This window comes from Pollicipes pollicipes, unplaced genomic scaffold, assembly GCF_011947565.3.
Source record: "Pollicipes pollicipes isolate AB1234 unplaced genomic scaffold, Ppol_2.1 Scaffold_1600;HRSCAF=1878_pilon_pilon_pilon, whole genome shotgun sequence".
In the NCBI taxonomy this organism is placed as follows: Eukaryota; Metazoa; Arthropoda; class Thecostraca; order Pollicipedomorpha; family Pollicipedidae; genus Pollicipes; species Pollicipes pollicipes.
In genome coordinates this window covers 10,240,568-10,261,708 of record NW_023595962.1, presented here as the reverse complement: position 1 = coordinate 10,261,708, position 21,141 = coordinate 10,240,568, and the positions used below count along the sequence as shown (strand labels likewise).

Below are 21,141 nucleotides of genomic sequence, written 5' to 3'. Positions count from 1 at the left end.
AAAACGTCAGATAGCTCGCTGCTTGGTAAAGGCAAATGAAAGTCGTATCCATATGAAATATTACAATTGCGCACATAATCAGAGGGTGTGCCAGTGGATAGGCCGTATACAACCGGCCGAATGTAAAAGGTTATTATAGGTTCTTGACCCTGAAACTACGGCGTGCTCATCTCGCGTTATTTGAAATACGTGACACCGCACACCAGAGCCGCGGTAGTGGTGCATCTATTTAGTCGTGGACCCCATTCAGCAACAATAATAACATTCGTTTGCTGCAATGTTAGTTCATACATGCAAGCGTATCAAAACGCAGTGGCAATGCATTCTCTTTCCCATAGGCCCATGCATGGTGTTATTAACCTGGATAAAGCCAGGATAGAGATGAATGCTTGTATTGCTATAACGTCCTGCTCAGCCCATCAATCAGGAGCGCCGTTAATTCCAGACAGGCAGTCGGTCATGTTCATACCGTCAATCAGCAGCGCCATTGGCTCCAGGCAGGCAGTCGGTCCTTCTCGACCGTCAAGCAGTAGCTCCGTTGTCTCCAGACAGGCAGCCGGCCCTGCTCAGACCATCAGTCAGCAGCGCCATTGGCTCCAGACAGGCAGCCGGCCCCGCTCAGACCGTCAGTCAACAGCGCCATTGGCCCCAGACAGCCAATGACTCCGCCCCCGGCTACCCGGCCGGCCACTCCACAGGCCGCCGGCACCCCGCGGCACCGCCTGGCGTGCGAGAGGGGGTCGAAGCCGAACCCAGCCCTCTTCTCACGGTGTGCATGGCATCATGGCTCAGCCGAGGTGGGTCCTAGGTGGAGTCAAAGGTATGCCAGAGGCACACCTCCCCCGCAATCCACGTAATCCGCCCACAGCCAGCAAACGCGCTCTCCTGTCGCGGTCAATTAGGGAAGGGCGGGAGTGGAAGAGCGGGGAGGGGGGAGGGGGGTAGCTCCACCGTGCGTCAGATTGAACCTTGGTCGGTTTGGGGCGGGCTTCTCACACCTGCGCGGTCGAACGGATTTCCGTCCCGCCCCAGAATTGACATGGCTGTGGCAACGAAAGCTGCACCGGCGCTGCGGCGTTTAGCTGTATTAAGCCAGCATTCCGGAGCGGCGGTATAAGTTGCTTTCGATCGGCCAAACCAGCTAATGGGAACAAAGCCACTGGGCGTGGCATGCGATGCCCAGCAGTCCGCACGGCCGAGATTAGTGTGAACAGCTCTGCCTCCGTCAGCTCAACAGCTCCGCGTCGTCCGAGAGCAGTGCAGACCGCGCGCAATCGAGCCTCTCGAAGTGTATGAAGTATCTGTTTGTATAGCCTAAGCCTTCTTGAACTACTTGATGACAGCCAAAGCATCCCCATAGAGGTTTCTTCATCTGACTCACTTTAGCCAGCTCGACCTGTGATGTCCTGCACGCTTCGCGTGATATGAACAAGCACCATGCGTAGTATGTCACGATGCACCCCGTAAATGCCCAACAGCCGTTTGGGGCTCATATTCTGCGATAAACGTGCGACATCGCGCCCTTAAAGACGTGACCTCGGTCAAGCGGTCACCGCCACTTTGGAAGTCATTAAGCGTGCGACATCGCGCGCCTAAAGACCTGACCTCGGTCAAGCGGTCTTCGCCACTTTGAAAGGCAGTGATGACTTGCGATCGATGATAGATAGCACCTGTATTTGTCTGATAGCATGAACAAAGTTCACAGCTCAGCTAGTGAACGTGTCAGCATCATGAGTTGGGGTTCAACAGTTTATCTCAACAACACCTCGGCAGACTTCACCCCCTCCCCCCCCCCCCCCCTCCTCCCTCCTCCCCTATCCGATGAGGGCTAATATTACGGCGGACAAGATGACTTATATTAAGCAGTCATCTTATGACCTAAGGCGCTGCATGGTAGTGACCGAGTCTGAAAGTATGTTTTTCAACTTTTCAAAACGTCCGTGGCTTCTAGCCCTCTCAGACGGGTTGATATCCTCAGCTACATCCGCGTAAGTTCTCTTGCATGTCTCCTGGCCGGCCATAGCTGAATACAGGGGGTGAAGGAGACCACACAACATGGAACGATATCTCACAGATGATTGGACTCGGAGATGTGGCTGCCAATCAACAGCTGGAGCCCAGTGTGCTCCTGTCTTTCCCAGGCTGCCTAAATGGAACTGTGTTAGCCAAACCATCTGAGAACTACGAAAAGCAAAAGTATTTGTCATTGAGTTGTCATGTCATTGTCATTGAGCTGTGGTGATGCCTTGATTTATGTTTGGATGCAATTTTTTATTCGCAACAGGAGACTACCGTGTTCGTGCGTATCCAGCGTGCTCGAAATACCTACGCGGGCGGAATTACGTAGTCTTTTCGCTCCGATTACAGGTGCGTTCGCAGCCACCAATCAGGAGATGGAACTTTCCTCACGACCGCTTGTGATTGGTCAAAATGCCCGTACTAAGCAGAAAGCACGCGATCGCGCGAAACGAACATTCCATGGAACGAACCTGTTATTCGAAACACACCTTGCAATGCAGCACGCATGAAGACGCATTCCTTCTTTGCGGGGCGAAGCACGCATTCGTGGTATTAGCAGGCAGAAAAAATTCAAAGCGGCCATTACAACATACCGAGGTCAGGAAACCGCATGCAATTTCCCACCAGGTGGCACGCATAAGCCGACATGCGGTATTTTGTGAAGTTCTCTCTCGTCGGTCGTGAGTCGGATTCGGTGCGTCTGTTAGCTGTCCCGGATGTTCAGGAGGCTGAACACATGTCTATCCCGCATGTTCGGGAGTCTAGACACTTGTCTGTACCGGATGTTCGGGAGTCTTGACGTGTATCTGTCCCGCGTGTTCGGGAGTCTGGCCGTCTGTCCCGGATGTTCGGAGTTCCAGCTGACCCCGATCAGTGAAGCCGGTCAGGTCTTGTCCGTTGACCTCATCGGTCACACTTTTCATGTCGTGAGAGGCCTCCTGTGCATGGTAGGATGGGGCGAGGTCTGTAGATTCAGGACAGGGAGTGTGGCTCGCTGCTCACTGAGCGGAGAGTTCTTACGAACCTACAGAATATATGGGCGGGACTTTTGTAAGTTGTTCAGTGCATTAGTGAGGAACATAAGTCACACAGATAAGACGTTAGTATTAGCCTTATTCCTCGGAAAAGCCAGGAAAATGAAGGCAAAGGTCTGTATCTGAAGCTATAATAATAACAAAAGAAACTATATGTATATATTTTTTAATAAAAAATTAAGCTAAAAAACAAAAAGAAAAATTGGAAAATAAACTAGATAAATAACAATGTAATAATAAGATTTCCATAAGCTATAAACTATATCTCCATTCTCCTGGTTTTTCCGAGGAATAAGGCTAACAGCCCTGTCTTAGCGGCGGGACTTTGGATGAAGGCTGGTGATTGAACGGTAAGTTAACCGTGAACATTTCGGAGGCAACACCTTCAGCATAAGATGAAGACGGAGGAGGCTGGATGAAAGAGCACACCGAAGTTTGGTCTTCTGGTCTGGAGCCAATGCATTTTGACCCAAACGCAATCCGTTCAAATGTTGGCTTCAGGCTCAGCGATCCGGATCCTGAATAGTGCGTCAAACGCTACTCGTAGGTCAATTGTGGGGAAGTAACAATCAGCAGATCAGTGAAATTAAAGTTTTGAACGCACGGAAACAATCTTCGAGTGTCATGATGATAATCGTAATTAATTGTTCAACGTATGGACATCAGCGAAGGGTTTTTAAGCTCAGACACGCACGTATAAGTGTCAGTCAAGTCTAAAAAAATCAGACAGCACCTGAAGGTTCAAGATGAGCAAGATATTGATCTCGGAAACGTGGTGACAGCAAAGATTGAAACTACAGTGGGTCACCGTCCCAGATTCAATAACTGCCGTGGCATCATATATATATATATATATATATATATATATATATATATATATATATATATATATATAATATACACTCCGCATATGTTTTATCGTCTAACGCGAACAAAGATGACTTTCGAGTAGACTAGTATGTCCATGTATCCGCTGGTTGACTCTGACTGCATCAGACCTGGCTGCAGAGTCTGGCTATGTTGATGCCTGCCATAAGGTGCAGGCGGCCCTCTGTGATGCTTAATGTGGACTGCCCCCGCCAAGAGCTTGTTCCTGGGAACATCCCCGTTGCAGGTCACAGGCTCTGGCGAATCCTTCTCAGTTCCGTTCCGGTGATTTCAGTTGGTTGCTTATCAAACGGCAGTCATGTTTGGTGTGTTTGTGTTTGTTTTTGAGCCCGTCGCCTGGAGGCTGAGCGAGTCGGCTGGGAGGGTAGTACCCCGTATGCGGGGAACGCGACGAGGAGACCAGACCCTGGCATGTCCGTGGTCTGGTCACCTCGGCTAGGAGGGAAGTATTACGGATGCGGGGAACGCGGCGAGGGGACCAGACCCTGGCCGGTCAGTGGTCTGGTCGGCTCGGCTAGGAGGGTAGTACTACGAATGCGGGGAACGCGGCGAGGAGACCAGACCCTGGCGGGTCCATGAGACCAGACCCTGGTCGGTCAGTGGTCTGGTGGGCTCAGCTAGGAGGGTAATACCACGGGCGCCGGAGGGTAGTACCACGGACGCGGAGGACGCGGCGAGGAGACCAGACCCTGGTTGGTCAGTGGTCTGGTCGCCTCGGCTAGGAGGGTGGTCTACTGATGCGGAGGACGCGGCGAGGGGGCCAGACCCCGGTCGGTCCGTAATCTGGTCGGCTCGGCTGGGAGAGTAATACTACGGGCGCCGGAGGGTAGTACCACGGACGTGGAGGACGCGGCGAGGAGACCAGACCCTGGCCGGTCGGTGGACTGGTCGGCTCGGCCGGGAGAGTAGTGCTACGGACGCAGGAGGGTATTACCATGGACCCGGGAGAGCGGCGAGAGGGCCAGGCCCTGGTCGGTCAGTGGTCTGGTCGCCTCGGCTAGGAGGGCGGTCTACTGATGCGGAGGACACGGCGAGGGGGCCAGACCCCGGTCGGTCCGTAATCTGGTCGGCCACGCGGCAACGCTCGGCTTAAGCTTTCCGGTCGGTGTCCAGCAATCATCCAGTCATCCGATCATTGATAATCGTTCCTGCCTTTTTTGTACACATCGGCTGGGCTCTCCAGTGGTCGCAGACTGCTGCCCTCGGCGCACAATGATGCTGCCATATTTGTGCCATTTTTTGTTTTGGTGCAGGGTTTGTGCGGTCGTGTCCAAACCCGTGCTTTCCGTCCTGGTTAAGCATAGATATCCCTACCTCAATCGTCATTAACATCCACGGGAATACCACCGAGAGACCTGCAGCTTCGCAGAAGCCTGTAAAGCCTAGGTGGTGGAGGAACTCCCCACCTGAAGCCCGATCAAGCCTGCCGAGATTTGTATCGATGCTGTCCCCCGCCATGCCGTAGTCTTATGGACTGGGGTTTGGCGGGGCGGATAAGCCGCTGTGCTACTGCGAAGGCGAGTTGAGCTGGTCAGTGCAAAATTTCCCGGCCTGGCTTGATTCTCATTCGTATACTTTAGACCACTGCGATGGAAAACCTGGAATACGCAGCGCAAACCGAAGACTTCCCTGAAGCCACCGCCAGAAACAGTGTAATGAATCGCGTGAGATGTGGCAGCGGAAAAGGTCATGGACACCTCATTTCACCTGACCACATCGTCACATTGTCCTTGCTGTGCGCTTGCCTGCAAGATCACATGATTTTTACTGTGGTGCACGTGCTGTGTTGTGCCGGGCGCTCACTATAGGCGGAGCACGCTCTCCGCCATGGCAGCTCGTAGACGCCGGGCCATGGCCAGCGGCGGCCGCACTCGCCACGCCGCTGCAAAAAACCGTCGCTAACAGCTCGGCGATGGTGATTTGGGCAGGGGCGGACTCAGGCCGGTTTACACGACGGCATAAGCGACGCCAGGCTAGCCAGTCCCGACGTCTGGGATTGGCAGCGATGAGTCGTTAAGAAGTGCGGGTTCTCCCTTTCACCGTGCGTTTGTTTATTGCATTCCGTGATGTTCTGGCGCTGGCTTGAGATTTTTGGTGCTGGCGCATAGTGACGCCTATGTTAAATGCTACCAGACTCAGATGCGTGTGTGGTGAGGCCTATGTGAAATGCTATCAGGCTCAGAGGCGCATGTGGGAAGGCCTATGTTAAATGCTACCAAGCTCAGAGGCGTATGTGAGGAGTCTCATCTCTAGCATGTCAACCACCAGCTCAGAGCTCCGGCATCATCCCCCCCCTCCCCCCTCCCCGCTCAGAAGGCGCCAGGTCGTGGGGGCTCTCCGCCAAAGACGTCACCATTTGCAGACGTGGCGGCCTGACTCGGTCGCGCACGTCACGGCGTTCTGGTGTGTTGACATAGCTGTCACGCACGTCGGAGGCCTTTAATGTGGCGACTTAATTGGGCCCCACACGTCATGGTTTCCTGGTACGCGGATACAGCCCCGCGCGTGACAGTTTCCTGGTGCGCGGACACAGCCCCGCGCGTGACAGTTTCCTGGTGCGCGGACACAGCCCCGCGCGTGACAGTTTCCTGGTGCGCGGACACAGCCCCGCGCGTGACAGTTTCCTGGTGCGCGGACACAGCCCCGCGCGTGACAGTTTCCTGGTACGTCGACTCGGTCAGACACATTACCACTGTCCGCCGCTCCGTGGTGTCCGCCACGGGCTGTCAACGGATATCGCAGGGTCCGTCTGCCGGCAGAACATTACTATTATCCGCCGCTCCTTGGCGTCCGCCATTGGCTGTCAACGGATTTCGCCGAGCCCGACCGCCGGCAACCAAGCTCGACAAATCATTTCAATTATCTGCCGCTGCCTGGCGTCCGCTACTGGCTGTCAACGGATGCCGCAGAATCCTTTTGCCGGCATCTAAGCTCGGAAGAGCGAGCCCCAGTTCGCTCTGCCTGTCCCACCAGGGCTGGTCGCTCTGCCCAACACATCTTCCATTAGCTCCACCGACGTCTCATGTTCGCAGTCGATCATAGATCTTGACGGCGGTCGTAACTCGACAAATTAGAAGCCAATCATCGTTTCGCTCGAGATCAGCGCCAGATGATGGCCGCGTAGCGCGGCTCGTGGGCCATGTAAGATCAACGAGACGCTATCCTGGCAGTGGCAGCTGCAGCACGGCCGCATGCCGGAGGGGGGGGGGGGGGGGGCGAGGGCTGCCGCGCTTGTCACGACGAGCCGCCTCTGGAGCCGGTCTGACACCACCAGCCGCCTCTGGAGCCGGCCTGACGCCATTGGCCACCTCTGGAACCGGCCACCGCTGAAGCTGACTGAGCACACGCGGCCGTGCCGTGCGCAAGTGCCCGCCGCAGCGGCCGCCTGCACACAGACCGGCGCGCTGACAGGTGACCGACCGCGCCCCACTGTCGCTGACAGGTGGCCGACCGCGCCCCACTGTCGCTGGCAGGTGGCCGACCGCGCCCCACTGTCGCTGACAGGTGGCCGACCGCGCCCCACTGTCGCTGACAGGTGGCCGACCGCGCCCCACTGTCGCTGACAGGTAGCCGACTTTCGCCCGGCGGGCCAACGTCGAGCGGCGGCCAGCGTGAGGTCGCGGACCAGGCTGTCGGGCCGGCGGTCTCGCCGATATCGCCGTCCGCCCGGTGGCGGCAGCTGATATCGAGGCGGCGATTGGTGGCGGCGTGTTGTACGCCGGATGACTTGTTCTTCCTCGCCGACAATCACGTCAAGTGAAATGATATGTTACACAGCAATCAAGAAATTAACGTTGGACGTGCCAAATAGACATTTGCAGTGCCTGGTGTTTGATGAGGAGTATTTAGCAGCAGACATGCCACAATGAGATAATAAACAGGGCAGTTAATGCACGCGTTGGAAGAAGATGTAACTCTACATGGCCCGGGGACAAGCGAAAGGTACTCAAAATAAAGTCTGAGACTAAACAGCGTGATTACCGTCGCCCCGACGTGCTCACTCTCATACATACTTAGGGGGTGATGTTTGTGCCATCTGCCCTTCTCTCAGACGAGGCGGCCGTCTGTGCCTGTCTGTAACTGTAGCTAAAGCGTATGCCACCACGTTCTGTGACCAAGGGATGATGCGTCACCTTCCTCCCCTCCCCAGCCATGTGTTCCGGACATGCCACGCCCTACCAGATAGCCGTGTTTCCGAGCCGTAGCGAGCGCTGTGTGCACTTCGGTACACATGGTGTTCTGCCTCTGTTTGCCACGGTGCTTGTCGATGTGCCACCCTGTGGCCGGCTGCGCTTCAGCCAGACCAGGTCTGACCTCCAGCTCACCTAAGGTCAACACCTTTCGGACCTGCGCTGTCCTGTGGCCGCGGCAGGACAAGCTGCGGGACCATGGCTTACCTGTGTCTGGCAGTGTTTTAGTGGCCGCTGTCGCCGTGCTGCCCGATGTCTGGCAGTGCTTTAGCAGCCCGTCTAACCTGGCGTCGCGCTCTGTGCTCCGGCAGTATGGCGGGCTCCGGACCTGAGCTCCCTGGTCGCCCAGCAGAGTCCGTCGGCCTCCGACTGCTCCGCGCCCGCCGACCCGGCCATGACCCCCGTCGACTCGGAGTCGCGACTGCGCGACTCCGAGTCGACGAGCCGGCTACCTCCGGACGTGGAGCGGGCCGAGGTCGAGGCCTGGCTGGACGACCACCCCGACTTCACCAAGGACTTCTTCATGAGGTGAGGCGACAGGCGCCGGCCGGGCCTTAGCGATTGGATGGGATGGGATGAGATTGGATTGGATGTAATGTAATGGAACGGAATGGAATGGAATGGGACGGCGGGGGATGGGATGGGATGGATGGGATGGGATGGGATGGGATGGGATGGGATGGGATGGGATGGGATGGGATGGGATGGGATGGGATGGAGCGAAGGAGAGGGGGGAGAGAGAGCGGAGGGGGATTACTAAGCTGGCGGTCACTCCGATTACTGGCAGGGATGTTTTGCCAGTCATGATGATGCCTAATGCGGCCCGTGCTGAGCTTGCGCCGCGTAGTGGGCTGACTTTGCGGGATTTTGTCCAGTGTTCCGCGACTGGTTGTGCGGAACATCGTGCTGTGTTGTGGGGCTGATGGTGCGAAACACCGAACTGTGATGAACACTGGTGCGTCGCTGGCTGTTGGCGCTGAATATCATGGATCGCCTTGGGCCGGGAATTTTCGATTTTCAGTGTTTTCTTTTTCAGCATTTTTTTATAGCATTTTCAATATTTTCAGTGATCAGTATTTTGCTAACATGTAAGAGGAGTTGCTTTGGTGCGTGACAAGCGCAGAAATCAATGTTATTTTCAGGGGGACAAAAACTCTATCCATCGAAAGGTCACTGTTGCTGTGGAGGCCTTGAGTGCACTCTGGTTCCTGTTTCTTGGCGACGCCAACTGCTATGCTTGAATGGCATCTCCTTAGCGTGCCGTATCGAGGCCATAACTGAGAAGAAGAGTGCCTTCTGGGAAGGAATGCCTCTTGAAAAGTGGTAATAGATGCCTCCTCCGGAGAAACAATGCATGGCTTCCCAAAGATTGAGAGGCTGCTAATTTTTTTTAGAATAAAGTCTTTCGGTAGCTGGTGGCCTTGAGCACGATTGCTACCAAATGCTGTTATTTGACGGAACATGAAAGCGAATTCAAACCCATTCTTCCAACCATGCCTGGGTTATGACATCGAAGAATAGCATGAAGACCATGATGAGACAATGAAAAAATATCCTCATACTTCGAGGTCATAGTTTCCCGCTTATGGCCGATACGGAGCCACCAAAAGCCGCTGTTGGTGACTTAGTCTGTCAGAAATGGGTCATACCTGGCTTCACTTAAGCGAAGGTCATTAGAGCTGAACATGGTCATATTCGTAAACCAAAGGTCAGACAAACTTAAATGAGCATTTTCCGAACTGTTTGCGTCGGTGGCCTTGACTTCGGAGCGCGTGCTAAGCCCAGCCCGTTGCATACACCCTGGGGCATACCCCACGTTGTGCTATCCAGCCCACCGGATGACTTTGCCTGCTCCCCTTCGCCAGACAGGAATGCGGAGGGCTTTACGTACCGCGCAATGCTGAATTACGGCCACCCACGCTGGGTTTGACCTTAAGTCAGCTGCCAGCTGCCGCTTCCACTTCAGTCGGGTCAGATAATGTGCCCACCCTGGAACTTGTACCCAGCGCCGCTGGATTACGAGTCCAGCATCGCTCCCCTAGACCGCGGAGACGGCCGTGGTCCAGAGGGCATGTCTCAGGCCCGGCAATGCTCCTTCGTGCATCACGGCACCGGTGTGATACATCACCTGGTAGCAATGCAACATGCTTTAGCTGCCCTCTTAGACGTGCCCCATTCATTGAGGAGAGTGGGTGTTTGCAGTGCAAAATCTTCAGCACGAAGGCGGATTCCCCACTGTACGTGCCAATGCATGCATGCATGTATTATGCATGCATTACGTAGGCATGCATGTAAACATACGGTATACACGCTTTAAGCCATCACCGTTCTCATTTTATATTTATGCGCCATCTGGTGCATCCAGCGCATAGTGTGCATAAATGTTTACAGAGACCATCAGCGAGCATTATGCACTGACCCATTGCTAATTATAAACCGACACCAATGGTGGTACGAGGCAAGGGGCCGCTGGGAATCCGCCGGTACCTGAAATCAGAGACCGCAGCCCATACAACACCGTTGCCAGAATTTTTGGACAGACTCGCATTCCCAGTCTCCAGGTCTTCCCACGTTTGAAAGCCCACGCTTCAGTACTACAAAGCCAATGTTCAACGTTGACCGCTCTCAGCGTGCACCAGTGTGGGACCCTGACCGCTCCAGCGCGCTCCACCCGACCGGGCCGGACGGGCGGCCCTTCGGCGGGGGCTGGCGCCGGCTCAGCCGAGCGGCCGAGGGCCGAGATTACCTGCTCGGCCACGGGCTCTTGGAAGCGAGCTATTGTCTCGCCGCGGCGGCGGCTGCGCACTCCCTGAGGCTGACCGGCGTGTTGGCCCTCGACTGAAGTTACTACCGTCGGACCGATACATGCTTTTCCTTTCAAGTGGCTACACTGTTTGGCTTTTAGCGAACGCCTTTCACCTCTTCAACTAGTGTACCATTACCTAAGTATCTGTAAATGTTTTTCTCTCAAATTCGTCACTTGCCGGCATTTGCAGCTGTGATATTTGAGGTTTGAAGCCAGTGTTGCCGCCGGTGGCTGGGGACTGCACCCAGTTCACCAGTTCAGCAGTTCACCAGTTCGCTCCACGCGGACGCCATAGCTGCGGCGATCAGTCGCCCGCGCCCCAGTGAAAGGCGGTCGGAGACCTGACGCCATTGGCATCGGTGACGCATTGGGCTGGCATCGGGTGACGCATTGGGTTGGCATCGGGTGACAGTCGTGGCATCGGGTGACAGCTGGCATCGTTAGTGTCGGATGACGACCCACATCGCGGCTCCTCGACCTGACTGACGGACAAGTCGGAAAAAGCATGCGAGGAATGCAAGGAATGCAAGCTTCACCAGGGGGTCGGCTTGCTGATTTGAAAGCATTTCTGCATCGTCACGGCCCGCTGACGTCGGTCAGATGACGACACGCCGCGCACGCGACCCGTTACACGCGCTCTGTCGTCAGCCCTCCAGCCGGGCTTCCACTCTGATACCTCACGCACCGTCGGCTTTCTGATTTGTGGATCGGCATGAGAAACTGTGGGTGATGCAATCAGTCGCTTCGCTATCTTGTATCGGTTTCGGTATGTGGCGAGGTGACATCTACTGACCTTTGCATGGCTGGACGTATCTACGTGTGCCGTATCTTTCAAGCTTTGCGGGCTTAAATCTCGACCTCGTGCATGCATTTGGGAGGATAAAGAGTTTGGCTTCAGCGGATTTAGCCTAAAGCTTATGATAATCTGCGAAACACGCTTTAAATCGGTTTTATGTACGACACCAATTTCGTGATATCTGCTCCTCTCCACAGACTTCTCCAAACATAATGCTCAGGACTGTGATAAAATAGCTGAATAAATCTTTCAATTTGGTTTCAATCAATCTTTCAAATCTTCCTTGGATACCCAAGGTCTTTACTGAAACTAATTTTACTCAGTGGTTGTGTGCTCTGCCATACCATTTTAAGGGAATGTTTCACATTTGAAGACATTGAAGCAAGCACCAGATGTGATAAAACACGCTCACTTAAAACTGTTGGCATGCTTTTACGTAGAAAAGGCTACTCTATACAGCACAATGTTTTGGTCTTGTAGACATGTTCCCCGATCCGTCATTGTTTCATCAAGTCATCGTGCCTTGCACAACATTGATTTAGAGCCAATTAACGAGAGTTATACCTGGAAATCGCGCTCACGAATGCCAGGTATGAGCGGCACGACCATTACATTTTTAATCGGCCTTGATCGCTGCATGGCGTATCGAATGACAGGATTTGAATGACGTTAACATGGTGCCATGAATGCCAAGACGGCCGTAAAATGCTCTCCGCGAAAAAGTCGCCCCATTTTCGCGGGCGTGTAGCTCAGAAGCTAGGGGGTTCAGGTCTTGAAGAAGGGCAGGGCTGTGAACGGCGCCGAGCGGTCTTCAAGATGACGACTTCAGTTCAAACCCCCATACATATTTGGAACGCTCCGTTTAGTCGCTCTCTAACCCGGAATGGGTGTGCACATGTTTCAAACATATCAGGCATGAAGATCCGGCATCTCACGGACTTGTTGCCACCAGGTGGCCAGCGCAGCTTCAGAATCGCACACACGGGGCAGCGCGCTGGCTTGAGTCCGGTCGTTCCTCGGTGGCCTGGGGGAGGGGGGGGGGGGGAGGCTTCCCGTCACGTGTGCTCCGCAGTCGGGTGGTTTGTGTTCAGTCATTTGTGCTCCAGAGTAGGACCGTCTGCGCTCTGTCACCTGTGCTCCACAGTCGGGTGGTCTTTGTTCCGTCGCCTGTGCCCCGCGGTCGGCGGTCCGTGTTGTCACCTGTGTTCCGCTTGAGTGGTCTGTGTTCCGTCACCTGTGCTCTGCTCGGGTGGTGGCTGCACACTGACCGCGTATCGCCACAACGACCGCGAAGGCGTTTCGGGCGCGCGGGCGCTCGTGGTGGCGCAGGCGGCGCCGGCCGGCCGGTCGGCACTGCGCGCCGTCCGTCCGGCACGTGCCGCGCCGCCGGCACCGTCTGACCCTTGACCCCGGCGCGCGCGACATCTGAGGGGCTGCCCGCTGCCGGTCGTCGGCCGTCTGTTGCTGCCTCTGGTAAGCGACCGAAGCGAAGAGCTGTTTGCTTCGTTCGTTGCATAAACTCGCGCCATGGTGGTATCACGGAGTAGAGCAATGACGCAAGAACTCAGTGATTTAATTATATTTTTTTTCATTGCAGAAGCATGCATGTGGTTACGCTGCTGCTTGTCGGTCATGCAAACGCGTGTTTCATCTTCCCACAAAGCAGAGGGTCATTTGCCGAGCGATGATACAGGATGGTCTCATTGAATAACGTGGGTAATGATGCCAAACAATAGACGTTGTAGCATGAACATAAGCCACCACGTTTGCAAAGGGGAAAGAGCTGAGGCTTAAAGCTTTTGCTGGGGTCAGCGGAAACTTCGCATTTTATTTACCTGGATTATCACAATACCGCGACCCGATCAACAGCAACGATGGTCGTGGAACACCTACCTTCAGGGACCGAATATCACTGAACCACATGAATTGCTTGAATCGTGACTTGTACCACCAACATCAACCGAGCCACGATCTTACCGCGGAGCAGGGCCATTGTGTATTGGCTGAACGGCGGTCATGGGGTACTGGGTGAACCATAAACTGAACCCCAACGACCATTAACTGAACCCTGACAATTGGGTGAGCCACAGACAAATAAACCCCGGCAATTAAATAACCCACGGCAAGTAGCGCAAGTCTTCTTATTGAGCGAGCACTGACCATTGAGTTTGGGCCTCTCTCTCCGCCAAAGTGCCGTGCCACTCTGCGGCGTGCAGCGGCGCCCACTACACGCCGCGCGCCGCGCCGCGCCGCGCGCCACGGCGCCGACCGCTCAGTTCAGCACGTGACCTGGCGCCGGGCCAGGACACGCCGCGGCCGAGCTGCCAAAGCTCGGGGGTGGACGCGGCCACCGACTCACAGGGCCCCGTCGGGTGCCGGGCGTTAGGGGCGGCCTCTGAGTCACGTGCGGACGTGGAGTTCCCGGGCTACTGGATTCGGGAACGCGCGCGGCTCCATACACAACACGGTTAGGGAGAAGCGCGCGAGGATTGGACGGTGGGCGATGACGAAGATCTCCATTGGCAAGGAAATCTAACAGGATGAAAATACGAGGGCTAGGGGGCGCACTGCGATAGAGCATCACGTACCAATGCGAGGTGTGCGGGCTGCAGTAATAACCGGAAGTGCAGTGTGCAGTGAACAGTGTGCACACACTGCAGTGTACATTGTGCAGTGAAGTGCACAACAGTGGAAGTGCAGTGGTGAGGTACGAAAGACTGGGTGCACCCGACGCCAATGACTAGATGAGAGATGTGCAGGTCGATAACATTTTACCAAGGGCTGTCTTCCTCAGTCGGACCGAGCATTTGTTGCAATCGTTCGATGATGTTTATATACAACTTTATAATGTGCACAACAACTCATATGCGCGCGTAGATTGCACAAGTACACAGAAATTCAAGCCTGTAAATACATTGAGAAATAGCTCTCACCACGAATCGTTATAATGCTGTCCGTACAACCGTATAATGTATAATGTTATAATGCTATGTTTGGCACGCTGTGCAACGTGCGCTCAGTGTGCATAATGGTGTGCATAATGGTGTACATACGGAAGCAAGAGTGTACATACAAGAGCAACAATGTACATACAGGATCAACAGTGTACATAAAGAAGCATATTCAGCCAGCTTGCATACGTTGTGTGAGGAAGCCGGGTGGTCTGGGAGCGGAAGGAGGGGGGGGGGGGGGCACTGTTTGTTGATTGGTGTGGGCTGATCACAGCTGAGTTTCCCGTGGCCTCGGACTGTTGGATTGCATCTGCTGGACAAGTAGGAAACCCTCCCTATCGCTGTCGCCAGCGGACCACATAAAGGCAGACAACATCTATGCTAACATGCTAACTACAGAATAATGCAAATCAAACGTTTGCACCCTCTGTTTTTTCATGGCGAAACTGGTTTCAGGTGGATTATATTTGGCAGCCGCGTGGAATATCGGTTGCTCCATTTGCTAATGCGCTAATATTTGCGGTGTTGTTGGTCGGTGTTTACATTGCATTCTGGTGGCCTTCAAGACGTTCAGTAAGGCTATCAAGGCACTCACACGACTCAGGCTCAGGCCCAGGACAGGCTCAGGACAGCCTTAAACTCTCTTTTTCTCTTTGTCTCTGTTTCTGGCGCAACACATATGAGCACCACCGATATGGACCGCGTTGTTTGTGGGAATGGCCCGCGTGATTTTTAATGACGATTACCAGTGGCGTTTTGGTTGGCAAACGCATTGTCTGCGTGTGTCGCTACTCTCACGCATTGGTGAGAACGCGCGAAGTGAGGCCTTTCGAAGCACGTCTAGTTTGCAGCCTGATGCCTGCTTTTGATTCGTGAACAACACAAGCGGAGCCTTTTGATTCGTGGACAACACAAGCGGAGCCTTTTGATTCGTGGACAACGCAAGCGGAGCCTTTTGATTCGTGGACAACGCAAGCGGAGATTGTAATTCATGGACAACACAAGCGGAGCCTCGTCAAAATTGTGGGGAATTGAGGGAGGGGGCGGGCGGGGGGGGGGCGAACATTATGTTTCGGCGAAAGCATCTAGATACCACACCAGTATAGCCATTTATTTCTCGACGATTTTTTTGTGTAAATTTAGCCAGATTGCAGGGAGGTGGGAGACATTGGAGGGACTGGCAAGAATCTCGAAAGAAACGCAGAGTTACCCCGATGGTGACCAGTGTGCCCTCCACTATTGGCCCGGAGTGGCCGTTGCCCGCGGTTTGCCTGTTGCCATAGACCCCACATCGTGATCACGAGCGCTCAGGCTCACAGCTGGTGGACGGCCTGGGCCGTTGGTCCTTACCGCTCTGTGTAAATCAGTGATGTACATATGGAGTGGAGCTGATTGCCTATGACGGATCACTCGCTTCGCTCAAACACAGCATTGTTCACTTAATGGAGATGGAAATGTGGCGGCGAGAGAGAGAGAGAGAGAGAGAGAGAGAGAGAGAGAGAGAGAGAGAGAGAGAGAGAGAGAGAGAGAGAGAGAGGAAGCTCTGCGATACAACATAGAGAGATATAGTAGAGATAGAGAGAGAGAGGAGAGAGAGACGAGAGAGAGAGAGAGAAGAGAGAGGTGAGAGAGAGGAGAGAGAGAGAGCGAGGAGAGAGAGAGAGAGAGAGAGGAGAGAGAGAGAGAGAGAGCGCTTAGTAACAAGGTGCATGTGGTAAGGCCTTGTTTGACATGCACTATGCTTCAGCTCCCTCGTGTTGGCATGCCCATTCAGCGCTGTTTTCTCCATGGACGTTATTGGCCGTGATCAGTCAGGCTGTAATTCTTGCTCTTTTGCTCATTTCAAGTGTCACCCGCGTGACCAATGCGGGGCTTGTCTTGTGTCAACCAAGTAATTGGATTTCGCGGAGAGTGCAGTCATGAGAATGTTGCATGCAACATGCGGATATAAAAATTACGTAACGTGCAAACTCATTCAGTTAATCACTGCAGCCCTCTTGTTCTGTGCCTTTGGTGCTTTCCAAGTTGAGAAATATATCCGGCGTGGTTGTTAGAGTAATTAACATCAACAGGCATATAATTTGCACTGCATTGAAGCCGGTCACAGTGCGGTTAAATGAGGTAACATCTATAATGATTCCACACAATGCAACATATCTCGCAACAGGACAACACGACAGGATCAACAAACACAACGCAACAAAATGGTCAAGGTTGTCAAGGCTGGACTCACAAGTCACAAGGGCCGCGTATTGCCCGACCCACGCTACCCTCGACGCCACCCCGCCATCACAGCCATCGCAGCCATCGCAGCTCACTGAAACGGTGCACCGCTGTCCGAGCCGTGACGAGGCGCCACCGGCGTGGCTGACACCGCAGGAAGCCCGGAACTGCGCCGGTGGCATGAGTCAGGCGGGCACACACGTCATGCGAGCCCCCTGGTTCGGGTGACCAGAGTCTGCACGGCCGCGCCGCCGGGCGGGGCGCGACGTCACGGATGCCTGGGACGGTGCCCGCAGAAGGCGCGACTCTAGTTCGGGGACTCCCCCGAGCGGCTGCAGCCGGCCTGCCGTCGCCGGCCTGGGTACCGACACCGGTCACCACTCGCCCTGGGTACTGACACTGCTCACCGCCCGCCCTAGATACCGACATCGCTCACCCTTGGTACCGACAGCGCCCACCGCCCACTCTGAGCACCTTAACCGCTCACGGTGGGGCCGAGCCGCCCCCCCCCCCCCTCCCGCGGTAACCAGACGACCTGAATGTCCCGGCAGCCAGGCGACCTGAGTGTCCCGGCAGCCAGGCGACCTGAGTGTCCCGGCAGCCAGGCGACCTGAGTGTCCCGGCAGTCAGGCGACCTGAGTGTCCCGGCAGCCAGGCGACCTGAGTGTCCCGGCAGCCAGGAGACCTGAGTGTCCCGATAGTCAGGTGACCTGAGTGTCCCGGCAGCCAGGAGACCTGAGTGTCCCGGCAGCCAGGAGACCTGAGTGTCCAGGCAACCAGGCGACCTGAGTGTCCCGGCAACCAGGCGACCTGAGTGTCCCGGCAGCCAGGCGACCTGAGTTCGTTCCCCCATGATCTGAGTGCCGCCTGGACGCCTGCACCCATTGTCGGTCACTTGAGGAAGTCTCGTTAGCGCAGCTCTGTCAGATAACCGCAGTCTGACCCACACCAGTCGTCTTTTCCTTTCATCCTACAGCCCCGAAATGGTCATTTCTGGCTGAAAGGGCTCTATCCTCGCTCTACCCATTGACAGTCCCTTGTGGAAGTCTCGTTAGCGCAGTTCTGCCAGGTAACCGCAATCCTACCCGAACCAGTCGTCTTTTCCTTTCATCGTACAGCCCCGAATGCCCATTTCTGACTGAAATGGCTCTATGCTCAACCAAAACGAAGCGGCCTGGACGGTGACGGTGGCAGGGCAGTTCTCACAGAAAGGTCATCCGCGCGCACGAGGCGGCAGAGGATCGGGTCAGTGCCCTGCGGAAGCGTTGCGCCGTCCGGTAATTTGAGTCTCAACTTTCAAAGGCATGCTTGAACTAAACCACTTGGACGTTGCGAGAGCTGGGGTTCGGGCAATGAACTTAGCCTGGCACGGGACTTGACATCTCGACAGCATGCCAGGCCTTTCAATATTGCGGCTTTCAGTTTCCCCCAACGAAACATATCTCTATAATGGATTAGCCTCTCACGACCAATATTTGATATTGGTTTGGAAAATGGTCGTTTGCGGGCACGTTTGCGATCTCATGCGTACGTGCCATCGTTACATCTGCCATGCCTGCAGCGTGAGTTGGCTGTGCAGATCAATGGTAGTTTCAATTGGTGGAGTCCGCAAGCAACGCGCTTGATTGATGGGCGCTTGATTGACGACATGTACGAAACGTTTGCTAGAGGGTGAGATCACGTTGGAGGGGAGATTTGGGTCAGACCACATCGGCAGCTGAGTGCGTCGTAAGGCCCATCCCCCTCCCCTCCGAGGGAGATTCAGTGTCTGCTGATGTTGTTGCGTCCTTCGATGTGCTTTCACATGACGCAGTTTGACGCCGATGTGTTGGTGGGTTACTTAACCGATCGCATAGAATGTTCGCTCGGTGACCTGCCCACCTGTCGCTGAGGTTGGGGTCCCCCTAGCGACAGCTGTAGCAGTACAGAGCCGTGCGCCGCTGTAGCGGCCAGCGCCGAACCTCCGCTACAAAATTGGCGCACTTCATGCATACCGCGTAGACTTTTCACTGAGAATGATTCCTAAGAATACTGAACCGTTGCTTAATCGGAAGGAAGCCGTCTCCAGTGCGTGCTCAGTGCCAGGTCATCATTCCATCGCCCGTAATGAATGGCAGCAGGAAAACATATACTATCTGATGCGACAGTCATGCAACAGATTGCTTGGTTCGCTGGGTCCAGCGTCCGTCCTATTGTTCCAATAGAACCGCAGCTCGGGTGTGGCGTGACGCAGACTGACCAATGGCAGCGCGCCCAAAAATGGCTGTGCTGTGTTTATCACGTGAGCGTCTGTAATGTCCACTTAGCCTTGCATTTCCAACGATTCATTGTCCTTCCGTCGTCACAGAAAACCAAGGGAATGCCAATCGTTTCGTAACGTAGATCATGTGAGGGAAGGTGATTTTCCATCCATGCCAACCATGTGCAGGACGGATACGACATGAGAGAACGAGTCTGTTCAAAGAGGTGCGCCACCATGCCCATCAATTTGTTATGCAGCCATGGACCGCCACCAGCCTCTGCGCAGCTGCGATGGCGCATCGTTAATGCAATGACGCATTAGTAACGGACTAGGGCCGTTGGGGACTGACTCGCAAAGCGAAACACGACCATACGCGTGTCTGAATTACGTCGTGTAGGCTTGCGGCCGGGCTGTTCATAAGCTTAAGTAGCAGAACGTAAGCAGAATGGTTCTGCTCTGTTCGTGCCGATTGTGGGAGCTGTCGAGGCTGATGTTGAAAAATTGGACGTGTCTGTCTGGCTGAGGTTTTTTGTCTCCGAGTCCATGCGACTCAAAAAGAAAATGCCCTGAGTCATGTTGCCGTTTTATGAAGCTCTGCTCTTGTTCACTGACGCCGCAGCGACTAACCGCGTCCTGTGCAGGGAGCACTTGGTCACTTCGTCGCAGTGACTAATCGCGAGCCTGCGTAGGGTGACCGTGCTCACTTCGTCGCAGTGACTGACCACCGGCCGGTGCAGGATGACCTTGTTCACTAGCGTCGCAGTGACTGAACGCGGGCCTGTGCAGGCAATTGGTCGCCTCGTCGCAGTGACTAATCGCGAGCCTGTGGAGGGTGACCTTGCTCACTTCGTCGCAGTGACTGACCACCGGCCGGTGCAGGGTGACCTTGTTGACCGAAGCCTCAGTGACTGACAGGCGATTGGTACTCTGAATATGCAGCAGTTACCTGCAACGACAAACGGAAGTCACCGGCGGCGGCCGCGCTACCATGGTCGCTGTCGTCAGCCGGGCCTTCTGCGAGCTCGCGGTGCGGACCGTTGTTCCACCGCCGTTGGCTGGTCCCGGGTTCCGTGCTCTGTCTGTAATTTTTAGATTCAGCTGGTGTTGGAGAGACTGCGTCGGCTAGCTCCTGCTGTTTCAGCTGCTGTGAGGTGCTGTTCCGGTTGACTGTTCTATGTCCGCTGCTGTGACGACGATAGCGCTATGTCGGATGTCGGTCGGACCCTGCTGTGTGCTGTTTCGGTTGACTGTTCTATGTCCGCTGCTGTGACGACGATAGCGCTATGTCGGATGTCGGTCGGACCCTGCTGTGTGCTGTTTCGGTTGACTGTTCTATGTCCGCTGCTGTGACGACGATAGCGCTATGTCGGATGTCGGTCGGACCCTGCTGTGTGCTGTTCCGGTTCTTTGTCGTGCCAACGCCTTCTCTGCTGCTCTACGGCGCCTTCTGTCAGGGCAAAGTGCTCTTCTGTCAGGGCTGGTGCTCTTCTGTCAGGGCCCGGTGTCGTTCTGTCAGGGCTGGTGCTGTTCTGTCAGGGCTGGCGCTGTTCTGTCAGGGCCCTGTGCTGTTCTGTCAGGGCCCGGTGCTGCTCTGTCGGGGCCCGGTGCTGCTCTGTCAGGGTCCAGTGCTGCTCTGTCAGGGCCCGATGCTGTTCTGTCAGGGCGCGGCGCTGCTGACGCCACGCCCCGGTCCCGTGTGCCGCAGGAAGGCCACCCGTCAGATGATCGACGCGTGGCTTCTCTCCCACGCCATCACGCAGAGTCTGCAGGAGAGCTGTCTGCATCGACACGCCACCTCCGTGCCCGGCAGCAGGTCAGTCTCAACACGCCACCCTCGTACCGGGTGCTGCCGGTCCACCAGCACCCCTGGGCCGCCCCTAGAAGTGTCATGGCCACCACAGTGCTCGATCGCCTCCTGCGACGCCGGACCCAGGTCGCCACATGGTCGTCACAAAGCACTGGAAAGCACCAGAAAACAGCAAGAAGGCAACG

General features: G+C 55.1%; 1 protein-coding gene across 2 annotated transcripts in view; it reads left to right on the top strand.

The window, feature by feature from the left end:
• Positions 1-21,141, top strand: part of Pde11 (Phosphodiesterase 11) — a 61,202-nt gene that overhangs the window by 1,483 nt on the left and 38,578 nt on the right. For both annotated transcript variants that reach the window (XM_037223362.1, XM_037223295.1), the window contains exons 2-3: positions 8,443-8,659; positions 20,855-20,962. In XM_037223362.1, coding sequence (XP_037079257.1) covers positions 8,443-8,659; positions 20,855-20,962 — 325 coding nt within the window. The remainder of the gene's footprint in view (positions 1-8,442; positions 8,660-20,854; positions 20,963-21,141) is intronic.